At 45.3% G+C, this 24,523-nt stretch overlaps 1 protein-coding gene across 4 annotated transcripts in view; it reads right to left on the bottom strand.

Moving 5' to 3' along the window:
- The window catches only part of kmt2a (lysine (K)-specific methyltransferase 2A), a 39,374-nt gene that overhangs the window by 5,009 nt on the left and 9,842 nt on the right, over positions 1–24,523 (bottom strand). The window contains exons 3-33 of one of the 4 annotated variants that reach the window (XM_046389029.1): positions 21,045–24,421; positions 20,240–20,417; positions 19,184–19,412; positions 18,362–19,053; positions 18,174–18,247; positions 17,825–18,064; positions 17,555–17,701; positions 16,309–16,407; positions 15,918–16,038; positions 15,653–15,766; positions 15,204–15,388; positions 14,865–15,041; positions 13,812–13,922; positions 13,312–13,385; positions 10,780–10,994; positions 10,594–10,688; positions 10,349–10,486; positions 10,103–10,261; positions 9,809–9,920; positions 9,643–9,721; positions 9,329–9,489; positions 9,083–9,229; positions 6,350–8,942; positions 3,609–6,233; positions 3,122–3,190; positions 2,812–3,038; positions 2,493–2,567; positions 2,139–2,313; positions 1,649–1,756; positions 1,226–1,306; positions 28–157 (exon numbers count right to left, since the gene is read on the bottom strand). In XM_046389029.1, the coding sequence (XP_046244985.1) occupies positions 28–157; positions 1,226–1,306; positions 1,649–1,756; positions 2,139–2,313; positions 2,493–2,567; positions 2,812–3,038; positions 3,122–3,190; positions 3,609–6,233; positions 6,350–8,942; positions 9,083–9,229; positions 9,329–9,489; positions 9,643–9,721; positions 9,809–9,920; positions 10,103–10,261; positions 10,349–10,486; positions 10,594–10,688; positions 10,780–10,994; positions 13,312–13,385; positions 13,812–13,922; positions 14,865–15,041; positions 15,204–15,388; positions 15,653–15,766; positions 15,918–16,038; positions 16,309–16,407; positions 17,555–17,701; positions 17,825–18,064; positions 18,174–18,247; positions 18,362–19,053; positions 19,184–19,412; positions 20,240–20,417; positions 21,045–24,421 (13,007 nt within the window). The remainder of the gene's footprint in view (positions 1–27; positions 158–1,225; positions 1,307–1,648; positions 1,757–2,138; positions 2,314–2,492; positions 2,568–2,811; positions 3,039–3,121; positions 3,191–3,608; positions 6,234–6,349; positions 8,943–9,082; positions 9,230–9,328; positions 9,490–9,642; positions 9,722–9,808; positions 9,921–10,102; positions 10,262–10,348; positions 10,487–10,593; positions 10,689–10,779; positions 10,995–13,311; positions 13,386–13,811; positions 13,923–14,864; positions 15,042–15,203; positions 15,389–15,652; positions 15,767–15,917; positions 16,039–16,308; positions 16,408–17,554; positions 17,702–17,824; positions 18,065–18,173; positions 18,248–18,361; positions 19,054–19,183; positions 19,413–20,239; positions 20,418–21,044; positions 24,422–24,523) is intronic. The other 3 variants (XM_046389032.1, XM_046389031.1, XM_046389030.1) reach the window with 3 other exon arrangements.

Here is a 24,523-nt window from a genome sequence, read left to right as displayed (position 1 = left end):
ACACAAAGTTCGCTCCCAAGGCCTCACCTTTCCATCATAATATTTCTCCCGCTTGTCAGTGAGAACAGACCGAATGACATTTCCCGAGTATTCAATGACCATCTCTCCGGCGTCAATGGTTTTCTTGCAGAACAGACCACGGCCATGAATTGGAGACCTGCAGAGGCACACAGTATTTTTTTAAAAATCTTTTCTCTTTCTGCTTTCCCCATTTTTTAAATATCTTTGAGTTTATCAAGAATTAAACTTCTTGAGCTAAAACTGCATTTTGACAATCAGTGTACGTTTGTCTCAATCAATTTCTTACTCTGAAACAAAAACCTAAAAAAAAAATCATCAAACTCAAAGTTCTTCAATGAAAAGGATTTACTAAGAATTTAAGGCAAAGATACAAAAAAAGTAATTAGTGGAAATGAATTATATTTCCATAGTATGATTGTGGTCACTCAAAAAAACTGTATCACCTCCACCCGACTGTCTGCTACACCTAGTGGTTAAACCATGCACCTCACAACGATGAACTAAATAATATTCTAGCAAACAAAGAATAACGTAAAAATAAACATAAATTTCTCCACATGGCTCTTACAAGTATAAATTCTCTTGATAAGGAACCCCCATTAATACTAATCCAATATCAACATAACAGCTGATGACGGTTTAGTTATATGCAGGCTGTGTTCAGTGTGCATAAGCATCAAATGGCCTTCACAGTGTAAGTGCAAATCAACAGTGGTCTGGCTGCAATGTGTAGTGATGCCCTTGGACATCAGCTGACAAACACAGCACTCTCTGTCTCCCAATCAGTCTCCTTCATTTCAGTACCATAGGCTGCTCAGCACCTACACCTGCAGCCCCTAATTAATTTCACCATTTCACAGCACAAGCAAGCTCTTTCTTAAGGAACCCTGAGAAGTATTAAACCACATGCCAACGCAGCTTTTAACTCACTGAATGAAAATCTGTACAAAATTCTATTTTTAAGGACAAAATTAAATAGAAAATGTTGCTATAAACTTTGATTATTTATTTTTAAAAAAAAGACAAGAAGAAGAGGAAATCAACTGAGATTGAAGTAATGTGTAGCCACAACAGACGACAGATTAAAAACAACCAAGGTAACTGTGACTCAACGAGCAGAGAAATTCAGTGGCTAATGTCAGACAATATTTTTAGTAAAGTCTTGTGCAGATAGATGTTAACAGTTAAAGCACAATCATCTAACCTGTAGACTCCAACAGTTTCCTTAGAGGTGGCCTTGAGCTGTTTGAATCTCACAGCGAGTGGCAGCTCCATGGAGGCCCGTCTACAACAACAAAATGAAAAGGAAATGTTATGATGACAGTTTCTCTATAACAAGATAACATCATCCTTTACTGATCATCAGGGAGAAAATCTGGGTGTTGCAGCAGCACAAAGGCATTTGTTCTGTGAATAGTTAACAGGAGATTTTGTATGTGCTGTAACTCAGTGACTCCCAACTACTGTGTGTTGTTGGTTGTGCCGCGGCTTCATCCGATCAGCGCTCTGGGCGGGCAGAGCGGCCAACTGATACAAACATTTTTGCCGGTGGCACACCGCGCGATCTTTCTAATGTAAAAGATGTGCCGCGGCTCAAAAAAGGTTGGGGAACACTGCTGTAACTGACCTGACTGTCCTGAGCTGGCCTTCATCATCATCTTCTTCTTGTGGCCTGTACTCGGGAGGCTGGCGGTGTTTGGAAGCCAAGAAATTGAACATGTCAAACACAGACCTCCTGGAACACAATAGAATAGACAGCAGTGAGAAACACAAACACACAAGATCCACAACAGTTAGAAACCAATTTTCCAAAAAGAAGTATTAAAGTTAGAAGGAAAGTGCTTGGCTATCCTTTTTCAAATGAATCATCACCCAAACACAAAGTTATCTCATATCATACCTCATATGAACTTACCCCTGACCAATCACCAAGTAAATAATACTTTCATTTTACCGCTTCAGATACAGACAGGATATTTGTTATATGTCCGTTTGCCAAAATAGGCCCTGGTATAACAGTCCACATTCCCTGCTTCCAGGAGAGGGAAGAACACTTTTGGTACACAACCAAACGTACTACAGAGGTGTGTATTTGAGTATGTGGATCCCTTCCTAACCTGTGGTTGATCTCTGCACGCGCCGATCCGTGGGGGTTGATGGGAGGTTCATCGGTTTCCTCTGGTTTGTGGAAGCGAAAACGGTAGCTCCGGCAGTGTCTGGAGCCGTAAAGCTGCTCCAGAAGGAAGACCACTGCCTCGTGAACGATTCCCAGCATCCTCAATCCATTCACACCTGGAAGGAGCAAAGAAGCACGTCCATTATGAATCATTTACATCTTCCACGTCAAAATAAACCTTAGCCAGCAGTGGACACTGAGGGATGCATACGAAAAATACCAAAACATATCCCCTCTTCTTGGTTTTTTTTTTTTTGTTTTTTTTTGATGCAGTCAAATCAGGATGAGGGTTCACCTTCAAAAGAGAGCTCTTTGAGTCGTGCGTTGGAGCGAGCTTCCTGCACTTTGTCAGTCAGTGATTTCCAAGCCTCTGTAACAGGACAATTAGAACAGGACAACTCAGTATTTCATGCACATTGTCATGATTCGTGTCGTAGTCTTAGAGACAAATAGGACATTGTGTCTTTATGATTGCAAAAAGCTCTTTGCACTATACTATGTAAACAACAAATTACAGCTGCACAAATTTTAAAATCGAACACATTACATGACCATTTACCGAAGGCTTACTGGGAAAAAACACAAATATAACAAATGTGATCATTTTCTCTCACCTTCAATACTCTCGCAGCGGATGTGGAAACCGTCCTCGCTGCTAATTTCAAAGATTATGCCCTTCTTGGGTTTGCTATCCAAGCCAGTGTCTCTGCTGTTTTCATCCTGGTCAGGTGGTGAAGTCACAGGAAAAGTCCCTGCTCCCCCAGATGCTGATGGTTTGTCTTTCCCCACCACTTTCCCTGATAACACAGGGCTTCCGGGTGTCTTCTTTTTCCCCAGAACACTGGAAAAAAATTTGAGGCAAGCATTAGAACTCCTTTATACGGTCAGAACAAAAATGGACACCTAACATGGATGGCTGTGTACCTCTTGCTGGATGCCTTGTCCATGGGCTTGCCTGTGTCCATGGGTTCAGGGGAATTCAGCTCTTTGGAACTATGTGCAAAGAAGAGGATCAAAACAGGAATATATTTATCGGTATGCAAAGTACTTTTGAGAGCAAGTCAGGGAGAGATATTTCACGTCTCTGTACCTGAACCAAACTTTAACATAATGCATAGCGACTGGAAAAATAACTTTGTGCAAATAATAATCCCAATACACAGTGGAATTGGGAGTAATCTCTACACACTGGAGATTTAAATAACATCAGAGGACAATATTACAAAGACAAAAAAAAATATACTTTTACCAGTAAAACAAAACAAAAACACCCTGCTGTTCTCGTTATTCTCATTGTCATATGCATTATGCAGAAAATATTTGAGAACGGCATTGCTAATGTATTGATGCAAAAAGAAATAAATTGAAAGCACAATAGCAACACATACACAAGCAGCCAAAGTAATCTCACCTTGGGTTTGAGTGTGGTTGTCCTGCAGAGTTGCTGCGATGCTCTTCTACCTGAGAGACCTTGGGCTTCTTCCCACTGGTTACGTCTGTGCTCTGCCTGCTCCTCTTCATTTTCTGTTTGCCTTTTTCTGTTCCTGAAATAGCAGCTGCTGTGCTGGAGTTAGGCAGCCTTTGTTCTGATGATCTGGAAATGGGAGTTGTTCTACTGCTCTGGGAGTGTGCAGAGGTTTGGGTGAACACTCCAACAACACGTCCTTTGGCAGGGCTTAGAGGGTTGGCTGGGCCGGGAGCTAATGTAACAGTGGTGTTTGGACTGGAATCCACTGTCTGGGCCCTGTTAACAAGCTGAGACTGATGCTGTAAGTGGACATTGCTGCCTTCTGTCTCCCCTTGCTGGTTGACAGCCATGCTGATAGTCTGCTGGGAGGGGAGGACGCAGATGCTGCTGGCTATTGATGTCTGCACAGAGGAGCTGAGCTGTGACATCAGAGGAGCTCCTCCTGCTGACTGAAGGACCATTGGTTGGTCTGACAGGCCCAAGCCATGCGGACTGGCTTTAAACAGGAGGTTGCTAATCGGTCCTGTGATCTCAGTAGAGCTGAGGACAGGGGTGGAGAGGGAGACCGATCCTGGTGCAAGAAGGCCTGTAGCACCACTAGGGGGCACAGACACAACATTCAACACTGACTGACTGGGGTTAAGACCAGAGACTGTGCAAGGTAGAAGGTGAGTGGAGGAATCGTGACCCAAGATGCCAGGTTGGGCAGGACCAGGAATCCTCTGTTGAAGGAGAGTCGTGGGATCCAAATACATAACTCCTCCTGATTTTGGTCTCTTTATAATATTTGGGACCTTGCGCTGAGAAGTGGACAGGGTACTTAACTCAACCAGCCCACCAGGTTGGCCAGGGATGCTAGCAGTAATCTGTGGGGAAGACAGGTTGATGAGGGTCATGTTGGGAGGACCCACCTCAGACGGGGCCAGAGTAGGCTGACTGCGGGAGCGGGCCAACTTTTTGCTTTTTCTTGGTTGTAGGCGTGAGATAGGCCTCTTCTTGCCATGAGCAGAGGCAAGTACAGTCGAGGAAGAAGTGAGAGAGGAGGGACTAGATACTATGGCAACACTGGGACCCAGTTCATGTGGTCGACCAGCCTCAGAGACCAGAATCTGTGACTGTTCATGGGGCTGAGAAGGCAAACCAATGAGAAGACCTGAGGTGGTGCTGGGGATTCCTGTCTGGAAACCTGTCTGTGAGGGTCCTGTGAATGTGTGAATCTGGGAAGGGTGAGGCATGGTGCCCAGGACTTTGCCACCAGCAGGAAATATTGATTGGGCTGTGGATAAACCAGTATTCAACCCTGTGGTAAGTGTCATAGAGCTCAGCACTGCTTGAGAGCTAGTGTCCATCACTCCTGTGGCACTAATTTTTTGGGTGACACCATTGGGGACAGTCTGAAGAACATATAGAGGTTGGAACTGCTGATTGACGACAATAAGCTTGTCAGGGCCTGGTTTGATGACTGCGGGGCTGGAAACCTGAGCCTGAGCGGGTCCCGGACCAGGAACTGGGCTGGGACTACCTGCAGCTGCCGCTGATGCCGGGAGGTACTTCTGAGGCAGGGAGGGGGAGCTTGGCAAACCAGGGGTACCAGAGCTCCTGGAAACATCCTGGTTACCTTGGGGTTCAATGACCTGACCGACAGTAGGGCTAGGAATAAACTGTTCAGGGGTCATGTGACCTTCTGTGACCTGCGTGTCCCTGTTTCCCAACGTTGTAGCATCATGTTGATTCTCTGATGGTGACACACCTGGCCGTGTTCTTTTCTTGTCCCCACTCTTGTCCGCACTGATAGTCTCTGGGTCAGAGGTCAAGCCCAGCATGGTGCGATCTGAGGTATCAGAGATAAGACTCCCAGCAGTGTGGTTCTGACTGGTACTAACAGTAGGGCTGCGTGTGGTCAGGACTGAGAGGTCAGAAGGCAGCTCCAGAGGAAGATAAGGCTCCTCTACAGACATGGAGCTATTCACACTACTCTCCACAACACCTCCACTCTCAGCAGTGGGCAGTGGCTGGGAAAAGTCATCAAACAGGATGTCTTTGCGGCGGTTGACATCCACATATCCCTCATCCAAGAGAAGCTCTGAGGAAGACGGCTCGGACTGCTGACCCAGAGCCTGCATTGACATGGAAGGTGTGTTGAGGACAAACTCCATGATGTCTGATGGCAAAATGTTACCACAGTCATCACTGTTGTTGTTGTCAGAGTCTGATTTTAGCAGGTCCGTGCTGAGGGACAGTTGGGCCTCGAGGGGATCCTGACCCTGACTCTGTGGCTGGGACTTGACCCCGCCCCCCAAAGAAAGACAGTTTTCTTTCTGGTTCTTTCTGCCTTCACGTGTGTTACTGCTTACTGTTCCACCACTGTTATCAGCCTCCTTGTTTGAGTCATGGGAGTCAGGTTTCTCAGTGTGCCTCTCTCTGCCCCTTCTCTTAGGAATGCTCTTATGTGGAGTGGAAGAGGAGGGGGTTGTAGTGGTTGTAGTGCTGGTGGTGCAGATGCTGGTATCACTCTCTGAGCCATCATCAACGCCATCGAGCTGACCAATTTGCTGCTTGCCTAAAGTCCTGTTAAACACAAAAAAGAAGATTTATTAGATTATTAGACACAACGATGACAAAAAAATAACCCAAACAAATTTTTGACTATTATTTTATCAAATCAAAGAATTGTATGTACTTACAAAGCACTGAGCATGTCCTCTTCAGCTTTTCCTTGAGCCCTCTGTTGCTGCTGTGCCTCGTCTTTTAGAAAACGCTGAAGCTGGGATCCCCTTCCCAGACACTGGTCGATTCCTTCTATAGACGGCAGGCCATCACTAGGGTTAATTATTGTTCGGGTGAAGTTGTAGTAGTAAGGGTCTTTGCCCCTGTGTTTCATTCCACTGTCCTCATCTTCTCCACTGTCCCCTGATGAAGAGGAGGTGCTCATATCATCTGCTCCATCCACCTGGCCCTCAGCTGACTTCTTGCGTCCACCAGTCCTCCTCTTAACCGCTGCCCCGGGTCCATCCCCACTGCCGTAGAAAGGAAGGTCCTCCTCACCATATGAGCGAACTCCATAGAAAGGCGTGAGGCCAAAAAACATGTTGGAGCGTGCACGGGCACTGCGTCGAGGGTACCGCCGCTTGGCTGAACCTGATCCGTCACTGTCATCCTCGTGATGTTTGTAATCCATACCTCTGTCTTGGTCATCTTCTGGACATTCGCCCTCATCCTCAGTGCCTTGACTGAGGAGGCTGTGGTGATCTCGGAGCTCACTGTGAGAGGGTTCCTTGCACAAATCATCTTCCTCTGTCTGAGTCTGAGTGTCAGATTCAGAGCTGTCACTGCTGCTGGCAGAGGGTGAGGAGAAGAGAGTGGAGCGGGCAGAGCGACGGGCCCCCTGCTCGGCAGGAGAAACAGTGGAGGTAGTGCTCGTGGGACAGGAGGAAGAAATGCCACCAAGTGTGCTGGTCCCATTAGGGTCAGTCTTGATATCAGTCTTTAATGGAGCTACAGCAGGGGGTTTAATGGATCTCTTTTTCTCTCTGGAGGACAATGGCAGCTGGTTAGTTGTAGGTTTGGTGTGAGACTGAGAAGAGGTCTTCACTCCTTTCTCTGAAGGTAAACCAGCAGACTGCAGCTGCTGTAAGTTGTCCAGACTGGAGCTATTCTTTCTTTCAGGACAAGAGTAATTTTCTCTGCTCTTTGAGGGTAACCTGTCTGCTCCCTGGTTCTCAAGCTTCTCCAACTGAGCCTTCCCGTGGGCTTTAGTGCTGTTTCCAAGCACTGGAGCTTTGCTATTGTTGCTGTTGTGAGAGCTGGGGTTTGTAGCATGTGTGTTGGTGCTGCCAGTAGCTTTCGTGTTGTTGTTGAGAAGGGAAATTTTGTTGCTGCTGTTTTGGAGACTCTTCTCTCTTTCATGGTCTTTGGACACTTCTCTGCTGCTTGCCATCTTAACTTTGGAGTGTTTGTCTTTGGCAGCTGAGGCTGCAGTTGGGGAGGCCAGATGTAAGGAGCCTCGCTTGACAACATCATCTTCTGCTGGTGTTCTCAAGGGCCACAGAGGCTTCATATCTGCTGCTGTGGCTGGACCTGATGAGTAATCATTGGATTTACGTGCATTGGACTTCTGAAATGAAGACTGTGGGGAACCAGATTTCCCAACAGAGTCCTTATGGACTGGCATTAAATTTCCAGTGCCACTATTACTCTCCTTCCCTGAGCTGGCCTTGTCCTTAAACTGGGTGCTGTGAGAGGTGGGGGTTGACCGATGACGAGGCAGCAAACCGGGACTTGAAGAAACATCCTGGTCTTTGCCTCCATGCTGCCCTTGCTTGTCCATCCGCATCTGCAGGCTCAGGCCTGCAGGCGCCAGTCTAGGGCTCTTGCTCTCACCTCCAGCCTGTTTGGACTGACTACCAGGATTACTATCTTTCCCTGAGCCAGAGTCTTTGCTTTTCTCTGTGCTTCTGTAACTTGAATCTCTAGAGAGAGGTCTACCCTTGTCAGAGTCCCTACTAGACAGTCTGTCTTTACCTTGGCCTGAGTCTTTTCCTGTTTCCCTGCAATATTGTCTATGCTTCTCGGAGTCCCTTAGTCCTACATCTCTACTAAGTGACCTGTCCTTATAGCTGGGATCTTTAGACGACGATTTGCTCTTATCGGTTTCTCTACTGCTTGATTCTCTGCTTGTCTGTCTCCCCTTCTCAGAGTCTCTGTTTGCTTGTCTCCCCTTTTCTGAATCTCTTAACAGATCTCTACCAAGAGGCCTCCCCCTTTCAGATTCTTTCAGACCCGAGTCTTTACTTAGTGGCCTCTTCTTTTCCAGCTCTTTGGCTGGTGTTTCACCCTTATCAGAATCTTTTTGTCCCAGTTCTCTGTATGATCTATTCTTGTCAGAATCCTTAGAAACTTGGTCTTGACTTGACACCCTCCCCTTGTCTGCATCTCTCATCCCTTGGTCTCTGGATGGTTGCTGTCTGTTTCTGTCTGTGGAGAACAGTCTTCCTCTTTCATCATCTCTCTGGACTGGACTCTTTGCCAAGTCTTTGCTGAGGTGCTTGGACTTTTCCGGGTCTCTGGCAGGGGAGGGGATGAGGGGAGGAGGTGAGGTAAGGGGACGTGACAAAATCTGAGGTGGGGAAGTCACACCTCTCTGTCTGTTCAGCTGGTGTGATGGAGGAGAGAGAGAAGGAGAGCTGTGGCGACGTGAGTCAATATTCCGCATGCTGGGGTTCACCAGGGAGTCTCCTACTGTCACAATCTCATGGCTTTGGGGCTGCGAAGTACCTCCTACAGAATAAAAGAATTGGATACTGAAAATGAGGGTACTCTGTGGAAAGCCAGACGGCTGATAATTTAAATTCATTTCTACAAAGAATTAACAAAAATATTTGCACTTTTGTAACCAAGGTGGAAAGGCATATTTGTACCTGGAGAGGGCATGGGCCTGGGGCCTAAGGAGCGCTGACAGGGAGGGTAGCTGGGGTGTCGGTTCCTGGTGTAAACCCTGAGCTTGGGGGTGTTAGCAGGTGAAAGGCTGTCAGAGCGCCTTGGGGATTCAAAGGGATCAAGAAATTCTGAATATTGAAAAAAAGAAGAACAACAACACATTATAGTCTAGTTATACAGCACACTGAAATCTAAATTACACAATGTCATGATAATCAGTAGGCTACCTGTTATGGGAGGTGGGCTGTGTGCTATTGTGCGATTCTCCTCAGGAGCCATCATGTTTTTTAGGTCAGACTCCACCACTGGAGGGTGACAAACTAGAATCCTACAAGTATACACACAGCGTTTTCGAGCATCTAAAGTACTCCAGTAAACCCTTGAACACCTGTAGGGAAGAGATTTTAGTTAGTTTCTTTTTTATTTAGTTTGATTCAAAAAACTTGACTCTATCAGTTAGCAATAATTTACATGAAGAGAGAATAATAATGGTGGCATTTAAAACAGTAAGAGAAGACTTGCAGCGGGAAAAAAAACTTACTGGTATCCTACAGGGAAGAGTTTGCGTTTGGAGTCTGAGAGTTCAGTCAGTATCCCCAAACAATCAATGGTCATGGAGCCTACAGTGACAGTGTTTCAATTAGGATTCAAGAGACACTGGGACTGAACTAAGGAATTGGTTGCACAATTACAAGCAATCGACCTACCTATTATCATGTGGACATTTTCAGGCTCCAGCCCTGCCAGCCATTTCCTTCTGATACTTATTCCTTCCAGGTCCACCAGGATCCTCCGGGTCACCTCAAACCCAGACACCACCTACAGCAAATAGTACACAATCAAAATAAAGGATAAGAGACAATGAAAAATATCAAATGTTACTAGCATGGTTCATCTATTTTAGTTTTACTGATTGTTTAAGTTTTAAAAACTTCAGGTAGCTGTCTTTTAAATTCAATAAAGAAGTTTTGATTAAGTAATAAATAATAAGATTTCCTTACTTCTCCTTTGATGAGGTCCCTGTGCTTTGGACAATAAACTTTCTTGTCCTCCAGGAAGACGCAGTTGCACTGGCGGGCGCACATGAAGTGGTAGTTACTGGTGCAAGAGGTGAGGCAGCAGCCAACTGTGGCCCCTGGCTTTTGACACATCTCACAGCGCTGAAAAGCACAACTGCTCGTAAATGTCTGTCCAATAGATACACGCTGAAAATAGAGTGGGAACTTGGGATGAATGAAGTTTCTTACCAGCTGTTTTCCCCTGAGAACAGCCATGTGAACATTTTTCAGAGAGCCATCATCATCCTCAAACACCTCAGCAGACCACAGGGCGCAGTTCACATGGGTCCACTCATTCTGACCAATGTACAACAGCCTGCCCCCCTCCTGAAACAAACAGCCATGTTACAAGTGACATAAAGATATTTTTACATATATATATATATATATATATATATTGTATTAAAGAAAGTACAAGCAGATCTCTGACTCACATTAGTGTTCTCATCTCCATACTTCAGACACAGAACACATTGCCTGTTATCACTAACGCCTGGAGGAGGAGGGAGCTCTGGACTGTCTTCACGATCTGAAGAGAAAACGTCATCAAACAAACTGACGAGATGGGCAAAAGCAGCATGCATCTAAGTATTTGGGTACATATTTTCAGAACGCCTTACCAGGTAAGAGTGGGAATGGCGGGAGCAGAGATGGAGGGAGAGGAGGAGGGGAAGCTGGACAATCCGGTTCACCGGGGGTCTTGGGTCGGGGAGCTGGGATGATCTTTTTCATGAGGTGTGGATGTTCAGCGCGAGAGAGCTCCTGCCTCTCCTGCCACTGAGCATAGTTGTGGTCCAGGGATGGAGGCAGCACAGCATTTGGGAGAAGCCCACTGCTGGAGAACAGAGACGGGCACCATTTATCAACATCCCATGAGTACTAACATCAGGTAAAATGGAAGTTGTGATTGTTTTATTGTCATGTACCTGGTGTAAACAACAGAACAATCCCAATTATTGTAACTAACTATAACTATAACTTCAGGGAAGCCTAAGGACATGAAAAAAATGTTTTTACATCAAGAAACACTCATCAAACATTCATGGTGTTGTGGCAGCTGCAACAGCAGAGTGGGGTTTACCTGAATTAAAGACTACGGTTACAGATCTCAACAAAGCATGTAAAGAATCTCAGATGAATGTTAGACTCGAGGTAATGTAGCAAAATAAAATCTCAACAACATCTAAATCAATATAAAATACAGAGTTGTCTTTATAAAGATTGAATGAAATATGTTGCCTTTTAAAAAGGCAGACGAAAGGTGGTTTATTGCCTCAACATGACCACAAACACTACATGCACTGCTGTGCCGTGCTCAAGATTTTTTCAGAGGAAGATATAAAATTTTTCCAAGTAGTAATTGAGGAATGACACCGCTAATAAATAATCACATCTAAGCGGCATTGCCAAGATAAGTTCTGCCAAGCAAGCAAGACTGGATAACTGGTGTAATGTCAAGTCATACTTAACAGGCCAACACATGCAATAAACAGGCATTGAACCAACGACGGCCACAAGATCCACTGGATGGATCGCTGGTTTCCTGGCCTGGAGCAATGATACATAATGCAAGAGACCAAACTGACAAGTAAACCACAATTAGACCACAAATACGCATCAAAGAGCCTTCAAGTGAAATGTGACACTGTTACAGTTTGCCTCCCACAATGCCTGGAGGATAGGCAGAATAAATTTTCTGGGAAAGCTGAGAGCTAAATATAAGTGAGAGTTAGTGAATGAGTGAGATAGCATGAATGAGTGCCCTTTTCAATATGTAGAGCAGTGACACCATACCATTCATTTGGGAAGTGAAAGAATTAGAAAAAGTGTGCATAACCTTTGAGCTCTTCCTTCTAATAATGTCAAATGACAAGCCTGTCATTGCTGTAAACAGCATCAATTATTCAATATGATCATTTCATTCTGAATCATTAATGTAAAGACATGTTCTTTAATCAATATCTGCTGTCCTCCACAAGTTTCAGGTAAGTGCTGACAAGCTTAGTCAAACTGAACTAACTGCAGCAAAGGGGAGGTGATTTCAGTTAAGACAGCACACAAATATTCAGATGTTGACTTAACCTTAATTATCACATTCATCAGTGATATTATGAGTCTGTGGGCCTCCACTCATCTGTTATCCACTTACTTTCACCACTAAGCTGTTCACTGGGCTCATTAAATCAGACAAACTGAAATCAATTTCATTACTGCAGCTTTAAATCTTGACTGGGACCTTTAATCACAGTCATTGTCCTGAGATAAGCCATGCTGAATGAAAAGCACTTCAGTGATCTACTCCGCTCTGTCACTAATTTCTTAAGTAGTTAAAAGAGCCCCTTTGAGTGACTGATGTCATGGCTTGGAACATGTTTCACTTGTGATTCCCAAAAGTGAACATCAGACAACTTAACCACTTAAAAAGATAAAGTGGCTACCATATGAATAGCAGATCTTGCCCCTTGGCTGTTATTTGCACTGATTTTACTCGGGGGTTGTTGGTACACTCAGCCCAGACATTTTATAAATATTAGTTCACTGCTTTCTGGTTCCCTCAGATGATGGTACAGTTTCTCCCAGAGAAACCACATCTTACTTCTCATTTCAATAATTATAGACTTTAAGTTTTTGAAAACTGCAGTTCTTCTCCGAGCTCTTTCAAAAGGTTCACATTACAGGAGTATGAAATTTCGAATTTTCTTCTGTGTAATTACAAACATAATGTGCACTACAAGTTTAGAAAATAATGGCACATCACACACTTCACAATACTAACTACACAATAAGCCTGAGAGAGCTGTCTGCTAGGGAGTGTTGCACAAGTATTGACTTTCAGACTCTGTTCATATCAGTTTGTTCTTTTAGTTTAAGTTCTTGTCCAGTGCTTTTGCCTGGATTTATGGCTGCACTTTCAAACCTTTAAATTACAGCAAAACTGCAACTGGAATGACCAGCTGACTTAGTTTTTCAAAAAGCTTTTTCAAATAATTACAACATAATACTGTAAAAGCAATTTAGAACCAGTTGGTAAAGATAAATTATGCCTTACATAACTGTAAAGAGTTAGTCAGAACAGTTGGGATACTGTACACACTGGACACCATGTAATAGATACAACCACTTGTATTGATCACGGTGCAATAGACACTCACTTGGCAGAGACATTTTGCCTTTCCCAGAACCTGGACTCTTTGACTTTAAACCATGGGAAGATTCGGTCCATTTGCTGAAACAAAAACATCCAATGATATTAGCATATCAGCCTTTTAAAAAACTTTCACAGACCTCCATTTGGAGCAAAGTGGTAGTTAGTGATAGTGTAGCTTAGCAGAGGCTCTCTAACTACCTTGACCAACGTATTTATTCTATAGCTGCTACAATGACACCCTAGGGCACCCCTCTTCTTCCCCAAGGAGGAAGTATATGTTTGTGAGCATATGTGGAAATCTACATGTACCTGAAAAGAATATGGAGTCAAATAACAACAGGTTAACTACTTGATATTAACCAAAAGTGTACAACAGCGCTATTACCAATAAAATTAATATAATTGGTGAGTTTTTAAGAATTGCACTCAATTTTGTTGTGTTCTCAGTGGCATTGCGAGGACCGATATGACTCATACGATCCAGAACTAATTTGAGGTTCTTACCCTGATGAAGAAAGACTTGACCATGCTGTTGGCTTTCCTGCTCTCAGGCTGGCCACCATCACTGTTCATGGCTGTCTGAATGATTCGCACAATGTCATCACTGAACTCCAGCTGAAAGAGAAATGATGAATAGACACACACACGCAGAGAGTAATTGATAAAACAGTGAAGCACTGATGAACATTCGTGGAAAGGTCATTACAATAGCAGTCTATGTCGATTTATTATTATACAGCTCAGGCCTGACCACCAGGGGTGGACTGGGACAATAATTTAGGCCGGGAATCTAACATCAGTCCAGGACAATTTCCAAATTCACTCCATTCACAGGACAACACATTCTGCGGGGGTTTTGTTAAATTTTCTTCCTGTTTAGTGTTTATGCCAATAAGACATCTTTAACTTTAAGTTTAAAAAACAACGGGGGGAGCTCAGTGTCATGAGTTTCTCAATCGCACTTCTATAATTTCAGGCAGTAGGAATAAATATTCATATATAATTTTGTGCACTTTCAGAGTGTTTGCTTTGTACCTGGCATTTCCTCAGAGCTCTGAGTGGACTTATGTTTATCATCATGCAGCTCTGAGTAACTGGAGCTATTTCCACCTGACAGAAAAGTGTATACTTACGATGGTCTACAGTTCTGATAGGCTGTAGCTGCCCTGTGGTTTCCTTTTGGTTTACAAATTTCATTTAACACTTTTAACACTGGCCTGACACTGCAGGGCAATCAGCTTGCCAGGTCATTGGGAAATTTCCCAGTGCTCTCTATGGTCAGTTCAAGCCTGCTGTCCACAGATTTAAGAGACAACGGACACACACAATAATGAAATCTACAGACTTTTTTAGGTTGAGTAAATGTTTACCCGTGGTTAGCTTGTATAGATCCCTTCCACACTACAATAACTGTACAGTAAATACACACACAAAATCTGCTTTTCACTAAAATATAGCAGATGGTAAACCTCTCACAAGTCTCTTGAACCTGCACCAGGTCCAGTTTGACAGAACAAGACACAAGACAAGACACTGCTCTAAAGATAACACAGTTACCACTGAATTGTAGCGGCCCTGATCCATCTTTTTCTCAACAGACTCCAGGTCTGGAGGGGAGTCACTCGGAGGTGTGGGGGTGACTTCTGTCAAGACTGGAGGATCTGGGCCCTCTGGGGAACGACGGGATGGGAGACTCTCCTCTGTCTCTGGGTTCAGCTCTGGAGGTTTCACCGCCTGCCCCAAAGACAGAGTTTGGTTTAGCTGTTTTGTTTAGTTGTTTGCATTCATGAGTGCAGCACCATAATAAAAACATTATACAATTTTCATCCTTTAAGGCAATCATATTTGAATCAACTGTCTGGAATAGAAGAAGAAGCAGCAGCATGTGTATCTAACCTGTCTGTAGCGCAACAGGTGTGAGGATGTGCGTGAGTTGAGCAGTGCAGTGAGGACATGGCGAACACAGCCCTGAAGCTCCCTCTCCAGCGCTGTCCTCCACTCGGGTGGATGGCGTTCTGTACATTTGGTACACGTGTAGGCAACGCTCTCTGGCAGTTTTGATAGCAGCTCGTACATTTCATCTGGATGACAGGCGAAACATGACAGGTCATTATTGCTCCCATTATTAGGTTTATCGTCTTTCAGACACTCATCAACTTGACAGCACTCACAGGACGGGCCTGTCAGTCAGCCGTACAGACATTGACAACTGATGATGCAAATACAATAAGTGCTGCTAAGCACTAAATAATATATAGTGATCTATGTGTAAGGAACATAAAGTAAATTTGTCTTTAATATGATTTTCTTTTTTGTGGGGGGGGGGTGGGAGACGTGACACTGACCGGTCAGATTCTCACACTTTGCATGAACCCAGTGGTTGCAACGGCCACACTCCATCATCTTGCTGTCATAGTCATCATCGTCATAGCACTTATCACAAAGTGGGCAGAAGTTTCCTGAGAGAAGAAGAGTGCAACAGGTACTGTGAGTTTAAACCAAGACTTCAAAATGCAGGTCAGATTTTTAAGAAATCATTCTCATCTAATATCAGAAAGAATACCAGCGCTGTACTCACTCCTTAGCATTGAACACATGCTTAACACTTACCTTTAGCAAACAGTTTGGCACAATCATGACACATGGAAAAGTCATGTGACCACTGGGCACCCAAGGACTTCCCAGGTTTAGTGGCTCCACAGCTCTTACAGCACACACACTTGGTGCAAACCTAAAAACAAAAAACACATAAAACAAGGTGGTGACTACATGGCAGAAACTTGCAAGCAGTTGGGTAAAGAGTAGGAATGGTGTGAAAGTGAGTACAATGTTTTCATAGATACTGCCTGCTAGTAAGTCACATGAATGAGAGTAGCACAATAGTGAGAAGCAGGATGATTGTGTGAACAAAAGGAGGGGTAGTAGGAAAAAATGTGTGAGCATAATGTCAAAGTTTGTTCAGGCACTGGGTGAAAGCCAAGAGTGGTGTGTGTATCCATACCCAGACTCTCTTCTTCTTCGTAGGTCTGGTAGGGTGGTTGGGATCCAGGCACTCCGGGTGATAGCTGTTACGGCACTTGTCGCACTCTAGCAACTGCTGCTACAGTGAGAGACCACAAGTGAGATTAGACATCATCTGTTGTTATAGAATTCACCTCAGCTAATCAGTCTTGTTTTGAAATGAATAAGCACTGCAGTGTTTTCATGAGGTAATCAGTGCATCAGTATTCTCAACATTTACTGGGGCCACATTCATAGAAGGTTTAATGGGGGAATCACTATCAAAAAACATTACGATGTGGTGATAGTGTGAGCTGTATAGAGCTGTTATCACTCAAACTGCATTAAAGGTTCCCTGTGGAGTTTTGACCACTAGCATCGCTATGGAGCAGTATTTTTTTTTAATGTGGTTTTTGTTTCGTTGGTCGTCCGTGACGTGATACATGTTTCACACTATTCCAGATGGTGGTAAGGTGCCAAGAAACTGAGCAGCGTGCCAGCAAAGGCTGAGAAGAAGACAGACAGCAAATAAACATGGATGTAAACAATGTAGCATTTGAGAAGTATCAGCTTTGTTTTTTGTAGAAGGAAATGCACTCAACACATTTGTTAGACCTTGAGGATGCAGAAATGTTTGTGAAATGTTTAGTAGGCAATACTGGCTGTAAACAGAAACTTTCATGGTTTACAAAAACTATCCACAGGGCACCTTTAAGTAGGATTTCAGTTTGTGTGAGATCTGATGCATCAACAGCAGTTTGAAATTCCAGAAGACTCCCTTGGAGCTGAGATGTCAGGCTCTGAAGGCCATGCTCTGTAGTTGAATCAAAGGATGCCTGAGACCGACTGCTGTTGAGGCAGTTCTTTAGTCATAGATAAAAGCAACATTTCTTCTAGTTGCAAGAAATCTGTTTTCTTAGCAATCAGATCATCTACTGCCGGGTTTGCAATGACCAATAACCGCCATATCTATACAACTTAAAACAACACGACAAAACAACCCAACAAGCAAGAAGTGGCAACCACACAAGGCTTACATCATGAAATTTTTGCACAGGACGACAGATAAATAATAATGTCACGGCAGGAGTCCAGGAACGCGATTAAGTAGTGTCTGTTGGCAAGACCAGCAAACTTCTTCCTAGGGAGATTCTCTAAGATTCTCCACCCCTGACACACTGTCACTCTGCACTAAGCTTCTTCTGTGCACAGCTTTGAAATGAACAGAAATGTACTGAATGGCTTACTTTAGTTTTCTGGTGCTGGCGTCCACAGGCCTGGCAGAATCTGCATCGTCGACAACACCAGTTCTCAAACTGCTCCTGGAGTGGGCGCTCTGATTCCCCCAGGCAAAAGAGATGGAACGGTTCACAGCATACCTGGCAGAAAACAAACTACAAACAGGGAGAAACAAAACAAAGAGAAAGGAAAGGGGAGAAAGAAAGTGACTGTTAGAATAAAAGGGAAAGGGCATGAAATATAAAGCAAATATTTCAAGACAATAAGTATTTCTTTACCTCAACATTCCCACTGCTTGCACATAAGAAGCAGAGCACCCTTGGTGTGACAGGAACAGAGGTGAGCAAGCTGAGACCGCCAGCTTCCCAAACCTTCTCAACATCATGGTCCCTCTTGAAATCCACTCTGATACGATGCACTCCGTCGCAGGGAGCTCTGGACTTCGTTTGGCCCCTAGTCGAGGGAGTGCTCAGCCAGTTTAAAGTACTACTGCTGGGGGGTTTAGCGGTAAGTGGCTTCTTGTGTTCATCAGACAGGAGGAGATAGAGAAGACCGAGAAGTGTGAATATCAGAAATTATGCATGGTCTTTACAATGAGCATCCAAAATTTCAGTGGCTACTTCTTACCTTGTCTTTTGGTCTCTGTTTAGGAGATGGAAGAGCAGAACGAGAAGGTGGCTTTTTCAACTGTTTTGATTCAACTGTGGAAAAACAGAGACAGGATTTAACATTTCTATAAAAACTGAGATAAGCATGACCTCTATATATTGATTACAACTTTAATATGGGCACTTTAATATGGGTTTTTTTTCAACCTGTATCTGAAATTGCTGTTGAGCTCTGCTGTTGAGATGAGTGCTGCTGGGGCTTCTTCTTGGGCTCGATCAGGGGAATCCTGGGTGAAGCATCTTTTTTTGAAGATGCTTGACTAGTAAGAGGCCGTTGCTGTTGTTGAGACGGTTGATGAGACTGTGTAGACTGAGAGGGAGAATTCTGGGCTGAAGATGACGGGGAGGAAGACGACGAGGATGAAGAAGATGATGACGTGGATGATGAGGATGACGAGGAAGAGGAGGATGTTGGTACAGACTGCTGTGGTTTGTGGCCCTTCTTACTAGTGACACTGCTCGTGATGGAGACCTGCTTTGTGTCTGCTGTCAGGGCTGGAGACTGAGTCTGGGCTGTGACTGTATTGGGGGCCTGAGGGGGTTCGATCGGGGCAGGGGAAGATGCAAGAGCTGGAGATGGTTGCTTTGACAACGGCTGCTGTCTTGACTTCTCCTCTCCCAGCTTGAGCGGAGGAGTTTCACTCTTTTTGCGGAGAGGCTCCTCCTTTGGTGGTGCAGGAGTGGATTTAGGGCCGGACTCTGAGATCGGTCCTTTTACTGGATTGAGAATCTCCTTCTTCTCAGACAACTTGTTCTTCTTTTTGTCTTTCTTGCCTTTGCCTTGCTTCTGAAGAAACATCTTTGAGGGCATCCACTGCAAGTTCTGACACTTCCTCATCCTGTAGACAAATTCAATGTTTAATTTCTTGTAAATTCCATTAAAAATTAATTTGTTATGACATGTTATTCTACTTACTTTGGCATTACAATAATTTATTGTGGAAAAACTGCTTATTAGTTAAGACTCACTTGCAGCATTGCTTTTTAATGTTTCGTCCTCCAAATTTAGGCTTGTCAAGACAATTCGTACAGACACCACAATCTTCTGGAACCTGACAGCCAGAGCACTGGCCACAGCGTCGGGACCGGCGACCCTTCTTAGGAGGAGCTTCTTGAACGGCCTTTTGTCGAGTCTCCCGTGGCTTTATGGGAGGGGACTGAGGCTCTGCCTCCTCTGAACCTGCTACTGATGACTTGTCTGTGACGGGACAGAGAGAAACACACGTCATCATTATCATATTTACTCGACTCACTGGGGTTTAAGACACTGAAGTTTTTGGCTCTGGTCAGAAAAAGCACAGCAAAACTTAACACTTAAGCATCACAAATTTATAGTATTGTTAAAAAACTGTACTGATTCTGCCAGGTATTTAACAAATGTAAACATTAGATAAGGATCTTTTTAAAACCGTTACATGTACTGCCTTGAGTGATAGCACTTCAGTGCCTAATATTTTTGCCAATTTTCTGTAGGATACACTCATACTGTTGCCCAATATACAGTTCAAAATTTGGTTGACTCCGGCTATTACAAGAATAACATAACGGGGCTATTGCTATGTCACTGACATCAGGTTCTCTAGCCTCTCAAAAATCCACATTACAACATGGCATGAAAGCAGTCAAAATAACAGGAAGAGGGCAACCAAACTCTGCTCCTTCCATCACCACGACACCGTATCCTTGTGCTGTCATTGGTGACTGAATTTCTCTGCTTGTGAGATTAGTCTGTAGTCATCACTGGGTTCTGCACAACTTTTTTCAGGACTCAAATAGATGTGTCATGAATGGCAAACACTCAACTCAGACCATTATGTAAGTCAATCAGAGTGCTTTGCATATGCATCTGTAAACATGTTACTCTGAAAGTGGCCTGATAACTATGATAATGTGCCACTGCAATGCTCAGGCTGTGGATCACTATCCAACATATTAACATCTCCAGATAGGTGGGTCAATACATTTTAACCGTCAGATTGCAATCCACATGCAGGTCAAATGAGACGTAAGCTGAGTGTGCCTCACCATCATTCCCCATGGAAGATAGGATCTTCTCTCTCTCCTCCCAGGGCAAGGCACTGAGTGTTGGCATGTCGTCAGGGAAAACTGCCCGATTACGGCCAAGAGCCACAGCCGCACGACGACATACATGCTTGATGCGTGGACCACGGACGGAGGTCTCTGACGAGTCACTCTCTTGGCCCTGCTCACAAGCACACATCAAAATAAAGAAATAGATATTTGAAAAGCGCGTTTCATAATAACAAAACAGACAATCATACACTAGGGAAAATGTGCAATGCAACAATTTTAGGATAATATTTATGCTCTTACAATGTTAATTTCATTTGATAAAATGTTTCACTAAACCAAATAAAACTTTGAACTGGACAATATCCAGTAATGATGAGGATGATAAGGTAGCAGAGAAGGGACAGCTATTGAGGTTGGGTTGCAACTATGATGACTTCAACTAGAAAAGGGAATTTTCGTCTTGAAATGTGCAATGCCTGTAATAGTCTTATCTTGAAATTAAAAGTAGAACAAGGGAGTATATTCTTTAACAATACTTTCACAGGCACAAGCAGTGCTGCCTTCTGTATAATGTATGAGGCTAACAGAATTCCCCTTGAGCAACACCCTCTGTGGGACTTTCCTATGATCAAGTTTCACTTTGAGTACAAACTCAGATTTCTATTTATAGTAAATATTCATAGCATCATGTCAAAGTCGTTTGCTTGTGGCTATATGATGAGAATGAGAGAAACAGACTTTTTTGTTGAGGGGGTACACTGACTGTAAAAGCAAAACATGAAAAGAAAAAACTGACCTGGACCTTGGTCTGGTCTGCAGGCTTCAGCTTACTCTTCTTGATCTCGAAGAACTGAGCTTTGGCCTTTTTCAGTAGTCCGACAACCCGCTTGTCGGACACAGGCTGTTTTTCTGCTTCTATCAACACTAATCCAAGAGAGGGGAGCTGCTGTCTGCCTGGCTGCCCTGGAAGGTTTGTTGTCTGCTGGCTAGGAGCACTTTGTTTCTCTTTCTCTTTTTCTCCATCCTCTATCTCTGCTCCTTTGTCAGAAGGTCTGCCTTTCTTAGATAGACGCCCTTTAGCAACGGACATGGGAACAGTGGAATGAACCCCGCGCACCTCTGAGGAAGCAGTGTCAGAAACCACATCAACTGATGTTGATTTTTTTCTCCCTGGATTCTTTTTTGGAGCAAGAGATAAAAGAGCATCTTCTGAGTCTCTTCCATCCACGGTAAACAGGCTGGAGGGTGCATTGGGGGAGCCATCTGGTGAAGAAACCTTACTTCTTTTCTCCAACTCCTTCCTCCCTTCTCTCTTGTTCTCCTTCTCTTTTTCTCGGTTTTTCTCAGAATCCCTTTCTTTTTCCTTTGGAGAAGGTTCCTGTGGAGTGGACAAGCTTTTTTCCTTACCACCTTTCCCAGGGCCTCGCCCTGTGTCCTGGGCACTGGAAGGAAACAGAGGGAAAAGGGGGGAAGAAGAAGTAGTTGATGTAGTTGTCAAAGGAGGTGGGTTTCCAGGAGCCCCTCTCCTGCTATCAGGTGTCCCTTGCGAAGTCAGACCCAGGGATACGGGAGAGAAGGTGCTGAAAGGAGCAGGAGTTAAGGCACTAGTGGCTAATGGACTTGCAGAAACCCCTGGCAAAGAGCTGGGGTTACTACAGGAGACAGAGCCTGTCAGCACAGACATGTCAGAGGAGCCTTTCCCCCGAGACATCTGGCCTCCTATTTGGCTGCTGCGTCTGGTCATTGAGTGGGAAGGAGACCGGGGGTGGCCACGTGGTGTTGTCGAGACCAGTCGCTTCCTGCGCCGTGAGGTTCTGCTTGAGTTAGAGGAAGTCTGATGTGGGGAAAGAGAGCCAGGGCTGCTTCCAGAAGATGACTGCAGTGTAACAGACTCAAATATTCGAGAGTGAGCCTCGCTGGGTGTGAAGCGAGGAGCACGAAGCAACGGGCTGCGCTTCTGGAGTGATGCATCAAAGCGGGATGATGAGGGATGTTGGTGGTGGGTGTGTGGGTGAAGAGGGGCAAAAAGACGAGTTCCTGTTCCTGCTCCGCTGCCTTGCGCTGGGAATGCAACTGGAGCAGCTCCCCCTGGTCCGCTAACACCTTGGGGCAATAGCCCCACATCTTCAGCTGTCAGAGGAGGAGGACGGAAGTTGTCAAATATGGGCTTGCGAATGAGGCCCTCCTTGGCATATTTAGCTGAGGAAAAGTACTGATGTTCAGGGTGGGACAGAGAAGTCCAGCGGAAGGTGGGTTCTCTAAGAATTGAGCGGCTACGTTTATCTGACAAGTTAGACAGCACTGATGTTCCAGACAAGAAAGGAGGGATGGAGTGGGACATCCAGGGTGACTGTGGGTGGTGTTCACTGACAGCAGCTGTATTGGAGGAAGCTGACTGTGGCTGTGGGGGAGTGAGGAGAGGGGGAGGTGGAGGTGAAGAGGAGGAGGAGGCTGTGGATGAAGCTTGCTGAGAATTTACTAGTGAAGATGATGACATCAGTACTCCTGTTGGTGGGCTGATGATAGGCTTTTTAGCCCCTGTGGTTAGAGTGTCCCTCACCCTCTGGTTCTGACTTCCCCGGTTGACCCCCTGTCCTCTCCGGCCTCGTCGATCCCGCTCTGACAACATGTGTTCTGGCTCTGGCTCAGAAGGAGGAGAAGGAGGCTGTGAGCTGTGTAAAAGGTTGGGCTCCCTCTCTCCCTGTGAGGACGGAGAGTGATCCTCTGGTTCCGACAACGCTTGTGTGGCCTCAGAAGCCTGAGAGTCACATGATGAGTCATCCAAGCTGGGGCTGCTGGACCTGGAAGACTCTGCAGAGGAGAGTTGGGAGGAATGCTGCGACAAAGCACTTGAACCACAGGATGCCGCGCTACTGCTAAAACGCCCGTTGGCGGCGTTGTTGGTGTTGCTGTTGAGCAGACTGGCAGCTGTTGATGGGACACTGGGGGCAGGAGCAGGAGGGGGAGGAGGAGGGAGGGTGTCAGTTGGAGCAGTGGTGCCAGTAGTAGTAACAGGAAGGGTAGAAGAGACCAGGACAGGAGAGGGAGAAGAGGAGGTGGCGGAGGTGGGTTGGGCAGATGTGGAAACAGATGAGGGGGTTGATTCCAACCGTGCCACCTTCATATGGGGTGGGGGAGTTCCAAAGCTGCCCTCATCTTCAATGAAGCGCTTGGGGGTTTTGATGATGCGAAGGGAGACAGTGCTGACCACAGGCATGATGAACTGTCTGATGTTCTTCAGCTGGGTTTTCCTGATACCAGCTTCAATGGTTCCAGCTCCACTACCCCCAATGGCTACAGCTTCTTTCTCCAGTCGCTTCTGCGCTCCTTTCTTAGCACGCTGCAGCAGTTGTTTAGCAATAGTTGCATCAGTGCGTTTAGAAGAGGGGACAATTCTGACAGGCTTTCTATGGCGAGGACTTTTTCTAAGGCCCACTGTCTTGCCTGGCTTGGAGGGAGATGGGGAGGCAGGTGGATTGGAAGAATCCTGGTCCTCAGTACCATCCACATTCCTCAGAATGGGCTGCTGAGAAGTGTGTGGTTCTGTGCCTCTATCCCCACCTCGGGCCCTAAAAGCCTTATATTTTCCATCCCCACATTCAATGGAGGTAGAGAGCTGTGCAGCAGCAGCAGCAGCTGCCGCCTCAGCTTTGAGACGCTCAGCTGAGGGTGGTCTCCCACGTCTTCGTCGGGGTACACCGGGCAGTGTCTTGAGCCGTGACTTGAGAGGGGCAAGTTTAGTCGCTCTCAGCCTCTTCAGGTTGGTAACTTTGGATTCACCACGCCCACCTTTGGGAAGCTTTGCCTCAGTGTCATGTGGTTGAGCAGAGCCCAGTGACATCCTCTTGGTGCCCTTTCTGTCCTTGTCCTCCTCTGTGTCCATGCCCAACTCAGAGCCAGCCTGCCTACTGTCCTCCACTGCTGCATGGCTGCCTGTGCTCCAAGCTTTCTTGTTGCTTGAAGACGGGGGTCGACCTCTTCTCTTTTCCCCGGTGCCAGGTGGCCTCCCAGGTAATCTTTTCACCTTCTCAGCTGGTCTTTCAGGGCCTTCAGGTTTCGCCTGTGTCGGGGAAGGAAGGGAGGAGGGGGAAGGTAGATTTGCAGCAGCTTTTTGGGCAGTGAGGGCCCGTGGGGGGCGGCCTCTGGGTTTCTTCTCTTGTATGGGTGGGCCCACTGATAAAATCATACCACAAAACAAAGGGCATTTTGGTTAGCATAAGAGCAATACATGCAAACAACCTGCACCTGTCTCAGGACAATAGCGAGGCCTCTGAT

This window comes from Scatophagus argus, chromosome 5 (assembly GCF_020382885.2).
Source record: "Scatophagus argus isolate fScaArg1 chromosome 5, fScaArg1.pri, whole genome shotgun sequence".
In the NCBI taxonomy this organism is placed as follows: Eukaryota; Metazoa; Chordata; class Actinopteri; family Scatophagidae; genus Scatophagus; species Scatophagus argus.
This window is presented reverse-complemented; position numbering and strand designations above follow the sequence as displayed.